The sequence below is a fragment of the Trichoderma harzianum genome (assembly GCF_003025095.1).
Source record: "Trichoderma harzianum CBS 226.95 unplaced genomic scaffold M431scaffold_13, whole genome shotgun sequence".
Taxonomy (NCBI): Eukaryota; Fungi; Ascomycota; class Sordariomycetes; order Hypocreales; family Hypocreaceae; genus Trichoderma; species Trichoderma harzianum.
In genome coordinates this window covers 121,245-134,416 of record NW_020209261.1, presented here as the reverse complement: position 1 = coordinate 134,416, position 13,172 = coordinate 121,245, and the positions used below count along the sequence as shown (strand labels likewise).

Here is a 13,172-nt window from a genome sequence, read left to right as displayed (position 1 = left end):
AAAGGGTGCAGTGGTAACCACGCCACCAATGACGCTAACGGGACTCCAGAGCAGAGTACAGGCACCCGCATCTGTAGCTACACCACGTTGATATGGACTAAATGCATGAAACAAGCACAGCATACGGAATACATCCAGTGCTATTTACCACCTATTCGAGGCAGGGATACAAAGAACGCTTCGTGCTACTGGAAACTCAGATAAGATGGAAATTTTAGATGCGCAATCACGGACTACAGGTGCCTATACAGATAGTCTAACGACCATGAGAGCAGTAGTGGACCACCCCCCTAAACAGTAGACGTCTTGCAGATACCTATTATGGACCTGGCAAGGCCGTCTGAGAACTGCAACCAAAAGCAAGATGTCGTTACTCTGACTGTATGGATCTCAACTTTCTCATGCATTGTAGGGAACGAGACCGCCAACACGGACATAGAAGGGATGCTCAATAGGGTGAAAGCTACTGCATAAGGCCTACCCGTGAGGATAAGCGGGCAGATATTAAACCAGTGAAGAGCGATTGATCGGCTGTGCAATCTGACTCATGGCGTCGGCTGGAATATGATGCATTGTAGGAGACAGCCATACGATGAATATGGGGCTATTTTTGGTATCTGTATCGTGAATTTGACTTTATTCCTTGGTTATGCCCATAAGATCCAATGTTTCATACCCTTAACTTGTTCTTTATCCGGCATCCTACCACTAATTCAAGCTTCAATTTTATGTTTTCCAACTCACTTGCTGCCTCGTGCCGCATCCTTTCCATAGTCCTCACTCAATCCAATGCCAAACACCCTAACCATTCTAATTTCGTATTTTTCAGTTTCCATATTTACCATGACAAAATCCCGAGCTTACATCGAAAGGAGTAGGCGTGCAGCTATTGCGATGCGCCGTAGTAAGCTATTGAAGTGTCAAAAGCACCTGTCATCTCCGCCTTCAACGCAAGACCACCAGGCTTCAGAAGAAGAGGCTCAGCTGCTATAACAGCATCCATAAAATTTGATGTAGCGATGTTCATTGACTCCAGTTGAGTTAGAATCCAAGATGCACCCTGCATAGCCTCCCAATCGCGTTCCTGGGCCCCTATAGTTACTAATGAAGCCAGCATTGTGGGCACTTGTAACTGAATGTCGGCAAGGATGGTTGTGCCAGCCACTGTCCCGAATGAGCCAGTAGACTTGATATCAGAAACTGTAGTCTCCAAAATAGTAACTAGATTTGCAATATCGTCTCGGATGGTAATTGCTCCAGCAAAGCCGCTGCTTGGGAAACCATTCAAGTCCTGGTTAAGGGTAAACCAACCCGGGCCCAACTTCTGTGTAATGTCATTCTGAACGGTAATGACATCGCGCCGAACGATAGGAGTAGCAGTGGTAACGGTGGCAGTTGAAGCCAGCCAAAGGGCTTTCGCGATGGCTACCATTTCGTTCTTTTTAGTGAAAACCGGCCAGAGAGAATGTATGATCAAAGGGACAGTAGAAATAGGTAAACACAGTTGGTGGTGAGGGTGCTTGAGGAGGAATGAGAACCTTGAAGCTTATATGTTTTATATCCAATTCCCTAGATGGGACGTGGGTAGGTACGAGTACAGCCATTGTGTGATGAAGACGTGTGTCTTGGTAACAAACACCCATGTCACAGCCGTAAACGTGTATGTCTCAGTTGTCCATACGCGTGACTCAGGAAGGTGACAAAACTGCAAACTTGCTAGAGAAGAAGCATCGAAATACACGTCTGTTATCCTTTGAGCGCATATCCTTACCATGTGTAGGTTTTGATGCCGCTTGCCGTAAGACAATAAGCGGGCGAAGTGGACCGACACGAAATGTCTCAGTCTGGAAGAGGCGGTCAGCGTAAACTGAAGTAAAATCGTTATTAAATTAGAGAAGCTTAGCAAGCCAGCTGGTAGAATGTCTTAGTTGACAATATTACCAACTGTGGGCGTTACATCAGGTTATATGTACATGTATGTTGTCTTAAACAATGTGGGGTGTATAATAGAGGCAGAGTGAGGATTCACATATTAGATCGTTGGGCGAAGTTAACCAACCATTCTACCTCAGTAAGACACTTACCGTCTATCAAGGATGGTTTATGCCTAAATCACACATGAGCTGTCCATTGAAATATGACATGTCACACGGTTTGATATTGGTCAAGATCGCAGCTGGCGGTGCACACCCTATCCCGAACATATGTATATATCCCATATTCACTGCAGTGCAAATAAACGTAAACACTAGAGAATATCTTCTCACTTTTACATTCATTTTCTCAGTCATACTCCCCTACACCGTAATCATTTGAACTAGCAATCCTGTCATCAAAATGGTGCTCTTTACCAAAATCCTCTTCCTCGCTTCAACCGCCGCTGCCATCATCCTCCGCCGTGATGCGACTACAGTTGAGAATGACATCAACCAAAGAATCGGTCCCCAATGGACCACCCTCAGCAACAACATAGATGGCTATCCTGCAAGTGGCTTACAGGGTGCATTCAATATTCACGACGATGTGCAGAGTCTCGTTGCTATCACGAATGAGGCAACTACCAACATCAACGCTGCCGGCTCATTTTCTGAAGCAGGCGGCACCACCATTCTCTCAGACTTACAGGTCCTCGTCCCCACGTTTCTTGGCGCACTGTCAGCCATAGGAAATCAGGCACATGCCTGGGCCAATTTGCAAGGTGGACAAGCTGTGATTCTTAGTGATTTGCACAGTCTGAATTCATCTTTTATTGGATATGTCAACGCGCTAACAGCAGCCTCGCCTGCTGACCTTGTTCCCGCGGTTACGAGTGTTGAGACACAAGTAGCGGATGGCTTCAATAACGCTGTTGCCGCCTATTCCGGTTAGACGTTGCTCATATATATATGTGTGTGTGTGCTGTTGAGGATTAATGGCTTGTGATAATTTGTTCCATGCTGGACGTGGTGTGGATTCAGAGCTGTAATTTATATAGAGAGAGAGACAAGATAAATGGTATGATAGGATGGGTAAAGAGGGGACCTACTACAGCAACTCAGTGGTAGGATTTAGACTCCAATATCTAATAAGACAACTATTCCAAAGAGCTTCATTATGTCACGCAATACTCTGTCACACATCCCATTACATAGAACAAGCCAGCCGACAGCAAGAAGAACTACCGTCAAAATGTCTACAGTGTATCACTGCTGAACGGAATCTTGACTTGACCCAACTCATCAACATCTAGACTCAAATCCAAGCCATCGAGGTCAGTGTTCATGTTCCAAGAATCTGCCTCAGTCGCTAACCCCAGTATTTGCTCCAAAATCCCATTGTTCTCATCCTCTTGCCCTTCTTCCGCTGCAGGTGATCCCTCACCAACACCCCTCGGAATTATCCTACTTGGTGACCGCAACAACGCATCTGCTGCTTTGAGTCGTATCATATCGTTCAGCCGTTTGTCGTAGGTTAGGAACGGAGAAATTGTCTGATACATTGCGTGTAGAAAATCTGCTGGTCCGTACTTCCAACATTCTCGTTGCGCACCGAAATACGATTTGCGGCGAGAGTTGTAGGAGTCCTGCACGAGAGGAGTACTGTAGGCACTGGTGGTGCATAATATCACATCTGCTAGTGTATTTGTGATTTCAAAGGATTTAATCAGCTATATCTTTGTTAGATCTGAGCCGAGTTGACACGTTTATGCGATATTACGTACCTGGTCTCTTCCCAATGAAACCAAATGTTCCTTCGAATTGACTGTAATTGAGGAAAGAAAATCCTGTGCTATTTGAGAAGGAAAGAGAAAGGTCATTGATTCGTCGTCTGCAGAGGACGACAGCAGACTTCGAGACATGGCTTGTTGCCAAATCAGAATTCGCATCCAATGCCTGGTAATATTGTAATCTGCCCGCTGCACCAAATCATATTCAGAAGCTTTTGGTGCGATGCTTTCCAAAGATCGCTGGACTGCTATGAGACGGTGCTGATCAGAATTGCCTTGGTAAGATTCGTATATATACCGGGCTGTACGATAAAAGAAGGCGTCGAAAGCCGCGAATAACGTAGCAAGTTCGATCAGTCCCCTTCCGTACTTGTCAAAATCATCCATGTTGTCCGTCGGAATCCGGACTGTATCAAGTATGGAGATGGGGAGATCATGTTGGATAGAGTAGCCCCTGATTTTGAAAAACAGAGTATTAGCTCCTTTGCTTCTTTGAATTGGAGACATGGCTTCAAACGTAGGTTACCTTTCGCTAACCCACAAGAGGATATAAACGAGACGCTTGTGAGCAGTTACTGGAGTTTGACCATCATCGAGGTCATCCTGAATTCGGCAGGACTCGAGCTCTATCCGGTCCAGACGGAGAAGTCGAGCAATTGAGATGCCTTCTTGCAGATAGACCATGGATGCATTTCTGTTATCAGCCTTGGCATGGTAGACATGGAGAAAGAAAGACGCGAGGGCACCCTCAACGGAAGGATGCTCTCGATAATTTGTTAGATTGCGATGTCGGTTACACTCCTTTTCCATATATTCGCTAGTAATATGAGGTGGAATATCATTCATTGCAGTCAAGTTCAATTGCGCCATTGTCGCTGAACATAGTGCCAGTGTCATGGGATAAACATCATCATATGGCGAATCACTCGTTTCCTGCTTCTCAAGCCTGGTGATGAGATCTGGCACATGGAGGACTGGCCAGACGGGATACATGCGGGAACTGTAGGCCTCAATCACTGGTCTGAGTATAGACAGAGACAGCCTTTCTGCCTTGTCGTAGGCCGGAGTATTGGCGGCGAATCCCGTCGAGTTCGAATCGACATGTCCGGGAGAAGCTGGAGGTTGAATCTGAGGGTCAATTCTCCATTTCCAATTGCACCGCTGGGTGAGTTTGGAAGTCTTTGGGCCGCGTTTAAGCACCGGCTTCAAATAGGTGCATTCGAGTGGAGGCTGTGCGTCAAGGCACTTGCGGCATGGCCGACCATTGTCGCACCGAGTTTTGCGTTGAACACAGAAATCGCAGGATCTCTTGGCCATGGGCGGTTGAGCGCAGATGATGGAACAGAGCCCCAAAAAAGCTGAGTCCGGAGTAATTTAAGGAAATACTGAGGACTGGCCGGACAATTACTGAGCCCAGGCCTGATACCGGTCACGGTGGAGCGGAGGACGAATGACAACCATGGCGTTGGGCTTTCGTGCAAGTTTGTCCGTCGAGCGAGTCACGCATAACTCTGGGTACAGGCTTTATGTATGGAATACGAGTGCAGGTGCATGTACTATGCGTTCGACGCTCAACTGGCCCCCACGAACGAGGGGGTTAAGCGGGGGTTGAAGGTTGAGGGGATGCGTTTACGATGAGCTAAAGAAAAGCTCCGACTGCGGTGCCATGCCGGGTATCGGGTTGGCTAACCTAGAATTATAGGCAAATCCGGAGTGTGCGGATAGAAGCTGATTTCAAATTCGTATGCATCATGTGTCACTTACACGGGGAAACACTTTTTCAGAGTCAAAGTGTTTGAGCAATGGAAGATAATACTGGAAGATGTTAATATTCAAATTACACGTACCTAACGCAAGGCATTAGGTGTGTCATTCCCGGCTGCTTCGACTTATACACGGAGTACATCTGTCTTGGGATGTGCATTTGAAGCAAGGCAAACAAACAACATCACATGAAACAAAGTGCTGACGCAGGCAACCAAGTTACCAAAATTGTCAAATCATATGCGCCCAATAAATACATCACCGTAGCCAAGTTCGATTAAAGCTGCCGATCTGGTTTGGCCACCCGGACAAATGCTGGACAATTTGGCAAATTGGCGGGGAAGTTGGAGAAATTGCGTCGAGGCCGTACGGACAACCAGCGCGTGACTACACTATCTCAACCGGGCGAATCAAAACATTTGGTGGTAAAGATGGAATCGATGTTTTTCGTCGCAATAGCTATAAAAGATCAAATTTCATCCATCGCAAGAACGTGGTATATAAAGTTGTTCAGCCACGCTACGAGTAGACATCTATCCGCCATCTATCCGTGACAACTGCGTCTATCCGCAAGCACTCTTATACTCACTGTCGTTACATCTATCCGCGACCGTATTTTCCTGCGACAATGGTCAACATTCCCAAGACCCAGACAGCGGCTACTGTCCCAAAACTCGGCGGCGGAGTTGTTTTTGTACATGACTATCCGGTGCCGCAGCCGGGTCACAATGAAGTCTTAGCAAAAGTTCTCTATTCGGGCGTCTGCCAGAGCGGTAAGAATGAAGTCACTTACACCAAGCTGTATTTCCGAGACAGTCAAACTCTTGATTACAATTCTAAGCCTTACTCCGTGCAGATCTCCACACTCAAGCTGGCATCGCAGCGTCAGCTCAGGGAACACCAATTACGAATGTCAAGCTACCTCATATTGGAGGGCATGAGGGTATCGGGCGCATCATTGCCTTGGGTCCTGGAGTAGATGAGGACATCAAGGTTGGCACATATGTCGGTATCAGATTCGCAAGTCGAATTTGCCGGCGGTGCAATTTTTGTTTGGCTGGAAAGGAGCAGCATTGCATTAAGAGCACGAACCACTTGCATCATGAAGATGGAAGCTTTCAAGAGTACATCGCTCTTGATGCTGACTATCTTACCCTGCTGCCTAATGATATCGATCCTGTTACCACCGGCCCTGTTCTTTGTGCTGGACTGACCACTTACAAGGTAAGCTGTGCAGTATACTAATATGCAGCTGCCAATGCACTGGTTACTAACAAAAACTATTCAGGCAGTCAAAAATTGCAACGTCAGCGCAGGAAATTCCGTTGTAGTTGTTGGTGCTGGTGGTGGACTGGGTCATCTCGCAGGTAATTATCACACGAATATCCCCATATTATTTCGTTTATACTAATAGCGAATGTTCAGTTCAATATGCATTGGCACAGGGCGCCATTGTATACGCCGTTGACGGCGGTGCCGAGAAAGGAGAGTTCCTGAAGTCACTTGGTGTAACCGGCTACGTCGACTTTACGACTACTCCCAATCTCATTGAGAAGATTCACGAGATCACCAACGGGGGAGCGGATGCCGTCATAGTAACGGCGGCGAACCCAAAGGCGTTTGCTCAGGCCGCTGAAATGCTCGCCGTTGGCGGAACGCTCAGCTGTGTTGGAATTCCTGCAGAGAGAGGATATCTCGAAACGCCTATCAGCACTATCGTAATCAAGGGTCTTCATATAACTGGTAACTTGGTTGGATCGCTCAAAGAATGCTTGGAGGCGGTGGATCTCGTACGAAGAGGTATTGTGAAGCCCAAGGTTACGGTTCGTCCGTTTGAAGACTTGCCCAAGATTTATGAAGAGCTGGAGAGGGGTGATGTTTTGGGCCGTATTGTGCTGAAAATTGCAAAGGACGAGTGAGTGAATTCCAAGATGGAACACCGCACTCGAGACTGTCACATAGTAGGCTAGAATCCATAACTTAGGTAAAAATTACTGTTCAAAACCACAATAATTTGTCTTCTGATGTTGTTCCTCTTTCGACTTACACATCTATGTATTGTAGATCAGTGAGCAACTCCTCATTAATGCAGCTGAAGTATGCCGCTGAGCAATGCCGCAGCTTAAGTCGCATTGTCTCGCTTGCTCAGCGTTGCTGTTCTAACCCAAGTAAGTACCCCACGGTACTAATTATGTTCCCTAAACCAGAGTTCTAGGTTGTATACCAGCGGATCAGGTTCGATCGGGCTCGGAATTACGGGCCACTATTGGATAGGCTATGAGCCATAGGGCGCGCCAAAGTATGCCGCAGAGCAATGCCGCAGCTTAAGTCGCATTGTCTCGCTTGCTCAGCGTTGCTGTTGTATACCAGCGGATCGGGTTCGATCGGGCTCGGAATTACGGGCCACTATTGGACAGGCCATGAGCCGTAGGGCGCGCCAAAGTATGCCGCAGAGGAATGCCGCAGCTCAAGTCGCCAGTAACTTCTGTAAGCAATCGCGACATCGAATTGACGTTTCGATGGTCTCCAGAGAATCAAATCGTCGAGTCGATTGGGCTATATAAACCAAGACTGTCACCCATCAGTTTCCGTCTCTTCTCCTATCTCCTCTGACTATCATCTCAAAGTATCATAGTGACTCTCGAAATCTCACCAGTAAAGGATACTTATTGTATCACAGATTACAACCTCAATCATGTGCCTAACAACTGGCAATTCCTCGTCTACTGAGCGGGCCACCTTGAGCGCCGCTGCCAGAGCTGTGGTGCCGAACCATCCCGCTGCCCAAGAGGCCCTCGAAGTTGCTCTCAAGTCGCTTTCGCCATCTCTCTTCAACCACAGCCTCCGCCTGTACATCTACGCCCAAGCGCTGCTCAACTCGTCGTCAGCTGGGCTGCCCGGTTCCTTTGAAGCCTTCAAGGGGGTTTCAGTTGAGCCTCACGTTCTCTTCGTTGCTTGTATCTACCATGATCTAAGCACAGTGGAGAAGTATGACGGCAATCCCAAGCGCTTTGAGATTGTTTCCGCCGATGAAGCAGTGCAACTACTACTTAAGCACGGCGAAAGCGAATCGGTCGCCAGGGAAGCCTGGCTCGCCATGTCACTACACACCACACCCCATATTCCGGAGAATCTTGGAGGAGCCGTACAGGCACTCCGGCTGGGAATAAGGACCGAGTTCCGGTGGTACGAGCTGGCGAAAGAGGCGCTCACAGAGGAGCAGTGGAGGGTTGTCAAGGAAGACTTGCCTCGTCTTGAGATTGAGAAAGATCTATCTGATGCAGTTGTTCGACAGGCGTTGGCGACTGAGGAAAAGGCACCAATAATGACATGGGCAGGAGAGCTGTTGAAGTGGAAGAAGGCGAACCCTGATTACCAGGGCACCAACCAAGCATTTTGAGTTGAGGACGGCTGTAGACGATTTGTGAATAGTTGAGAGCAATTACGGCGTACATAGTATAATTAAAGAAAACTTCGGGTACCTGCATCGATAAAGTATTGATGTCGTTGTAAATAGATCCGATTTGGTAGAGCTATTATGTGTTGCTACCAACACTTTGAGCTTTCGATCCTTGTCCATGCCGCTTCAATCATGCATGCAGCGGTGCGATCTATTTAGGCGCATGCATGTAAGATTGAGGTCGTCTTGGTCGTCTTGATCAAAACACACCCCGTGTTACGTCAACTTTCGATTACGATGATTAGAATATCTTTGGCGCAATCCGTCTAGCATCGGAGGACTCATCATTGGGAATCAACATTAGGATCGAGTGAATTCATTATGCCGGGACATGACCCACTGGAAACGGCTAAAATAACAGAGAATGGCGGCAAGACAGAGAGATACCGAGAATAGCCGATTCCTAAATTACAGGTAACTAAGCCGTGCGAGTATTCTCTCACCTTGAGACAACACTTTCGGAGAGCCTCACTTCGTGTATTTACACGGAGTAATAACAGAACATAGCAAACATGAAAAGCACGGTTTCAAAAATCAGAGGCAATGTCGCCATTCATGCAATGCGACCGTCGTCAGTTCGCAGTCTGACAACCACAGCTAGATTACGTGCGGCAACGCCGCCACCAGCATCGGAAAATGGAGCAGTTAATTCAAGGTGGCTATCGGACTTGCAGAAGAGACTGAAACAATCCCTGTCGCTCAAAATTGCACCGAAAAAGGTAGACGAAGTAAGGGAACGACTGGCATATCTGGATAAGAATTGGCTGGAGCTCTCAGCTGGACGAGAAGGATACCTGGTTGACCCGGAGAGGCGAGGGTTGGATAGACACATGGTGCAATGGGGAGACATGGTAAGGATGCGATACCCTTGAGTGCCGTGTTCAAATAAGAAAACAGTGTTAACCTTTTCTTTTCTTGTTGGTTAATAAAGGACATGATGGTAAGTCTCCCAACTCTGAGATGCGCTCACTTTAAAGCCTCGTTCTAATGACGTATTTACATCGCAGGGTAACTAGCTACAACATTCCGCAATTGTTTTCAGTTACTAATTTTGCCAAGGACACGTCAATAATGTCATATACAATCGGCTCGCTGAGTCTGGCCGTGTCAATTGGACAAGAAACCTTGCACAATTTTCAGACCCCAAGTACCAACAGGAATGGTTTGATCTCATGTCACCAAAGAGCATCGGCCTCATCTTGGCGAGTATCAGGACCGACTTCAAATTTGTAAGCCTCCTTCAAGCCTCCTTCACTTCTCCTTCATAAATTAGAGCTAATTTCGACAAAGCCCATGACTTTCCCAGACCGTGTCACAGTTTTGCATAAGCTCGTCACGAAGCCGGATTACAGCTCTGACCGCTTCTACTTGGAAGCCGTCATGTACTCCGAGCAGCAAAGACGACCTGCGGCGAAATGCTTTGAGGATATCGTTGTCTACGATTACAGAGCGGCCAAGAAGGCGCCTCTGAAGCCTTTCATGGTTGATGAGCTGCAGGCAACGTATGATCTACAAGAACAGAGGAAGAAGGAAGCTGAGAAGAAGGTGGCCGAGCTACAAGCATTTGTTCAACAGGTAGAAGACAGTGCTGGCGCGGCATAGAAAGGTATAGACAGGCTATATTTTTGGGGTAGATACAGGTCAGGTAGTTTTAGAATATTGTACATATACATTCACGCAACAACCCAGGAGGCAGCATCCCAACTTTGGACTTCTGAATTACTGACAGGCCAGGTCTATACATGCGGTTATGTCACTTATACGCAATAGGAGCAGCTCATATAAATATATAAACATAAGCATCATCAATTCGTACTTATCCACTCATCTTCGCAAAGCAAAGCGCAATATATACATGAAGAAAAAGGATATATACATCATAAAAGGGCATGTATGTGCATAGTGACAAGAGGAAGTGAAAATGCTCATCCTCCTGATTTGCCACTGAGCCCGAGAGGATCTCAGGCTTATGTACTGTGGTATCGCATGTCACAAACAGCTACCTCAAGAAAGCAAGGTTCTTAGGTAGAGTATTGAGCGACGTAGCCAACCTCCATCATGCTTCCGTAGCCATCGAGGGTGGCGCTGTTGGGGTTGCCAGGCTATTACATGTGTTAGCTGTATCTGATCAAACTAAAAGTAGATATTATGGAGGAACGTACCCAGTTGCCACCGACAGCAACGTTAAGAATGAAGAAGAGGGGGCTGTGAGCAATGTTGTTCCAGACGTTCTGGTTGCCAATGCGGGAACCAGTGATCTGGAAGTAGTTGGTGCCGTCGAGAGACCAGGTGAGGGTCTCGGACTGCCAGCTGCTGGGAGTGCGGTCGATCTCAACACGCCACGCGTGCCAGTCGTTGACGTTGGCGATGTTGACAGGGCCTCCAATACCGTTACCCTCGTTGCAGATACCGCCGGGGTAGACGTCGCAGTGAAGGGTACCGTGGCCGGTAGCCTGGCCGTCGACAGTCTCCATGATGTCGATCTCACCACAGTTGGGCCAGCTGCCGCCCGGTTGACGGAGGGAGTCACCCAGCATCCAGAAAGCAGGCCAGATACCCTGCTTGTTGGCCTGAGCGTTGCTGCCGAAGCGGATGGCGGCTTCAAGACGGGTGACCCTGCCGGCCTGAGGAGTGAATGTGTACTTAGACTCAAGACGACCGGAGGTCCAGCCACCAAAGGTGCTGGTTCCCTTGCTGCTATCTCTCCAGGGGACCAGCTGCAGGGTGCTTCCACCGCTGAGCTGAACATTGGCGGTGCTGGAGGAGTAGGTCTCCTGCTCGGCGTTGACGTTCAGGTTTCCGGTAATGATGTTCCAGTTGTTCTGGTTAGGAGAAGTGCCACCGTTGCCAGCGAAGGTGTCAGTCCAGACCAAGTTCCAGCCGCTGTATGTCGGGGGCTGCCAGGCGTTGGTAGCACCAACAAAGGCGAGGACAGCGGCAGCAACCTTGGGAGACCACATTTTGTATATGTTTCAAAAAGGGGTTAAAAGGAGGGTATATAGTATGTACTGGTGTTGTATATACAACTTGAGTATGGGTATATGTACAAGGATAGGGGCTTTCGTAGGAAAGGAGAGACTATGCAGGGCTCCTGAGCCAAAAAGAAGCTACTATATCGTCAAGATATTGATGGTGATACAAAAAGAAAAAAGGGGATCGACGAGAAGAAGTCTGCTCCTTTATGTAGAGCAGCTTCGAGATCGAAATCGACTTAGAATCCTGATTCTGGCCCGGGCTTGCCTAGTGACCCCAAGTCATACCCAATGCCGTTTCGGAAGGTGAAAACTCTCCAAGAGACTATATACAGGCATGCCACCAATGAAAGCAAGGACACGCCATTGTCATCCGTGATAACAGCGAGAGAAGGCCGGAGCCGTGATTGGGCCGCAGTGGGGAGCGAATAGACAGATGCCCTCGAGCCAGGGCCATATGAACCCACGGCGTGCCTGGCCAAGAGACAAAGAAGCTCCCCAATGACCTTGGCCCACCAGTCCAGAAGGGGGACCATGTTCCGGGAGACGGACCAATTGGTGGAGAAGCGCTTCAAGACTCGATTGGGGTTATCAAGGGTTGTAGAGTCGAAATGCTACCTCGAACAGGAATCTGTGCGCGTCTTCTGACGGACGGGCCGATAGGCTGGATGCAACACGTGGGACGATGGTCTTTGGGACAGAGACTCATTATTAAGGTCGCTGGATCTTTCATGCGACCAGGATACATGATGATGATGGGGTTCCCGGATGAGAGATTGAGGGCATGATCGGGTCAATCTGCCGCCCGGTATCGAGCTTGCAATAGCGAGCAACGATCTACGTCGTCATGATCCATGTGTTGTCTCAGTCCAAGACAACACATGGGATAAGGACGGGAGTGATTAGCCTAAGGAGAAATAGAGGAGAATTTCCTGCTCACTTGTCTCCGGGGCCTTGTCGCTCCTTCGGTGTCAAGATCCGCAGGTCCGTCCTATTAAGGAGAGGCGGTAGCCATGAGAGATAGACGAATAGCATAAGATCCCACGACGCCAAGAGAAGCTTGGCCCGGATGGCGCCGCGTACCATTGCAGATGGGGGCTCTCCGCTGCTTCTCTTCCACCTTACTATTCGAAGGAGACCATATCGAAAGGGCCTTGTGCCTGGCTGTTGGTCATGGCCCCCTGTCGCGCATGGGGTCGTCTGGGGTGCAGAAGCCACCACGCGCGAACGACTACTAGGGGCGAAGGCAGACCGGCGTTTGAGGCGGCAT

General features: G+C 48.3%; 8 protein-coding genes across 8 annotated transcripts; 5 read left to right on the top strand and 3 right to left on the bottom strand.

Annotated features, from left to right (window-relative positions):
* Positions 1-432: 432 nt before the first annotated feature.
* On the top strand, positions 433-830 carry M431DRAFT_243751 (hypothetical protein). Its single transcript, XM_024913733.1, has one exon. The coding sequence runs from the start codon at positions 565-567 to the stop codon at positions 772-774; it is 210 nt and encodes a 69-aa protein (XP_024770356.1). The 5' UTR covers positions 433-564; the 3' UTR covers positions 775-830.
* Positions 579-1,528, bottom strand: M431DRAFT_19524 (hypothetical protein). The gene is made up of 2 exons (XM_024913252.1): positions 865-1,528; positions 579-812 (listed from the first exon to the last, which is right to left on the bottom strand). The coding sequence occupies exon 1, from the start codon at positions 1,430-1,432 to the stop codon at positions 887-889; it is 546 nt and encodes a 181-aa protein (XP_024770355.1). The 5' UTR covers positions 1,433-1,528; the 3' UTR covers positions 579-812; positions 865-886.
* Positions 1,529-2,337: 809 nt separating this feature from the next.
* M431DRAFT_94520 (hypothetical protein) lies at positions 2,338-2,868 on the top strand (the record flags this gene model as incomplete). Its single annotated transcript, XM_024924601.1, has 1 exon — positions 2,338-2,868. One exon carries the CDS (start codon positions 2,338-2,340, stop codon positions 2,866-2,868), a length of 531 nt encoding a protein of 176 aa, XP_024770354.1.
* Positions 2,869-2,960: 92 nt separating this feature from the next.
* M431DRAFT_511592 (hypothetical protein) lies at positions 2,961-5,170 on the bottom strand. The gene is made up of 3 exons (XM_024919688.1): positions 4,233-5,170; positions 3,701-4,160; positions 2,961-3,646 (listed from the first exon to the last, which is right to left on the bottom strand). The coding sequence occupies exons 1-3, from the start codon at positions 5,021-5,023 to the stop codon at positions 3,173-3,175; spliced, it is 1,725 nt and encodes a 574-aa protein (XP_024770353.1). The 5' UTR covers positions 5,024-5,170; the 3' UTR covers positions 2,961-3,172.
* A 928-nt stretch (positions 5,171-6,098) lies between these two features.
* Positions 6,099-7,389, top strand: M431DRAFT_94592 (hypothetical protein; the record flags this gene model as incomplete). Its single annotated transcript, XM_024924605.1, has 4 exons — positions 6,099-6,243; positions 6,327-6,694; positions 6,759-6,837; positions 6,896-7,389. 4 exons carry the CDS (start codon positions 6,099-6,101, stop codon positions 7,387-7,389), a joined length of 1,086 nt encoding a protein of 361 aa, XP_024770352.1.
* A 625-nt stretch (positions 7,390-8,014) lies between these two features.
* On the top strand, positions 8,015-8,958 carry M431DRAFT_511590 (hypothetical protein). Its single transcript, XM_024919687.1, has one exon. It carries the CDS (start codon positions 8,166-8,168, stop codon positions 8,868-8,870), a length of 705 nt encoding a protein of 234 aa, XP_024770351.1. The 5' UTR covers positions 8,015-8,165; the 3' UTR covers positions 8,871-8,958.
* A 484-nt stretch (positions 8,959-9,442) lies between these two features.
* Positions 9,443-10,574, top strand: M431DRAFT_150681 (hypothetical protein; the record flags this gene model as incomplete). Its single annotated transcript, XM_024912823.1, has 4 exons — positions 9,443-9,781; positions 9,862-9,870; positions 9,989-10,159; positions 10,221-10,574. The coding sequence occupies 4 exons, from the start codon at positions 9,443-9,445 to the stop codon at positions 10,530-10,532; spliced, it is 831 nt and encodes a 276-aa protein (XP_024770350.1). The 3' UTR covers positions 10,533-10,574.
* Positions 10,575-10,704: 130 nt separating this feature from the next.
* Positions 10,705-12,184, bottom strand: M431DRAFT_150678 (glycoside hydrolase family 16 protein). Its single transcript, XM_024912822.1, has 2 exons — positions 11,093-12,184; positions 10,705-11,032 (listed from the first exon to the last, which is right to left on the bottom strand). Exons 1-2 carry the CDS (start codon positions 11,888-11,890, stop codon positions 10,952-10,954), a joined length of 879 nt encoding a protein of 292 aa, XP_024770349.1. The 5' UTR covers positions 11,891-12,184; the 3' UTR covers positions 10,705-10,951.
* Between the last annotated feature and the right edge of the window lie 988 nt (positions 12,185-13,172).

Coding starts and splice junctions, on each gene's coding strand:
- M431DRAFT_243751 (XM_024913733.1), top strand. CDS start 565: ATGATGCATTGTAGGAGACAGCCATACGATGAATATGGGGCTATTTTT.
- M431DRAFT_19524 (XM_024913252.1), bottom strand. CDS start 1,432: ATGGTAGCCATCGCGAAAGCCCTTTGGCTGGCTTCAACTGCCACCGTT.
- M431DRAFT_511592 (XM_024919688.1), bottom strand. CDS start 5,023: ATGGCCAAGAGATCCTGCGATTTCTGTGTTCAACGCAAAACTCGGTGC. Junction 4,161..4,232: donor CTCTTGTGGGTTAGCGAAAG/GTAACCTACGTT, acceptor TTTCAAAATCAG/GGGCTACTCTATCCAACATG. Junction 3,647..3,700: donor TTTCATTGGGAAGAGACCAG/GTACGTAATATC, acceptor ACAAAGATATAG/CTGATTAAATCCTTTGAAAT.
- M431DRAFT_511590 (XM_024919687.1), top strand. CDS start 8,166: ATGTGCCTAACAACTGGCAATTCCTCGTCTACTGAGCGGGCCACCTTG.
- M431DRAFT_150678 (XM_024912822.1), bottom strand. CDS start 11,890: ATGTGGTCTCCCAAGGTTGCTGCCGCTGTCCTCGCCTTTGTTGGTGCT. Junction 11,033..11,092: donor TTGCTGTCGGTGGCAACTGG/GTACGTTCCTCC, acceptor CACATGTAATAG/CCTGGCAACCCCAACAGCGC.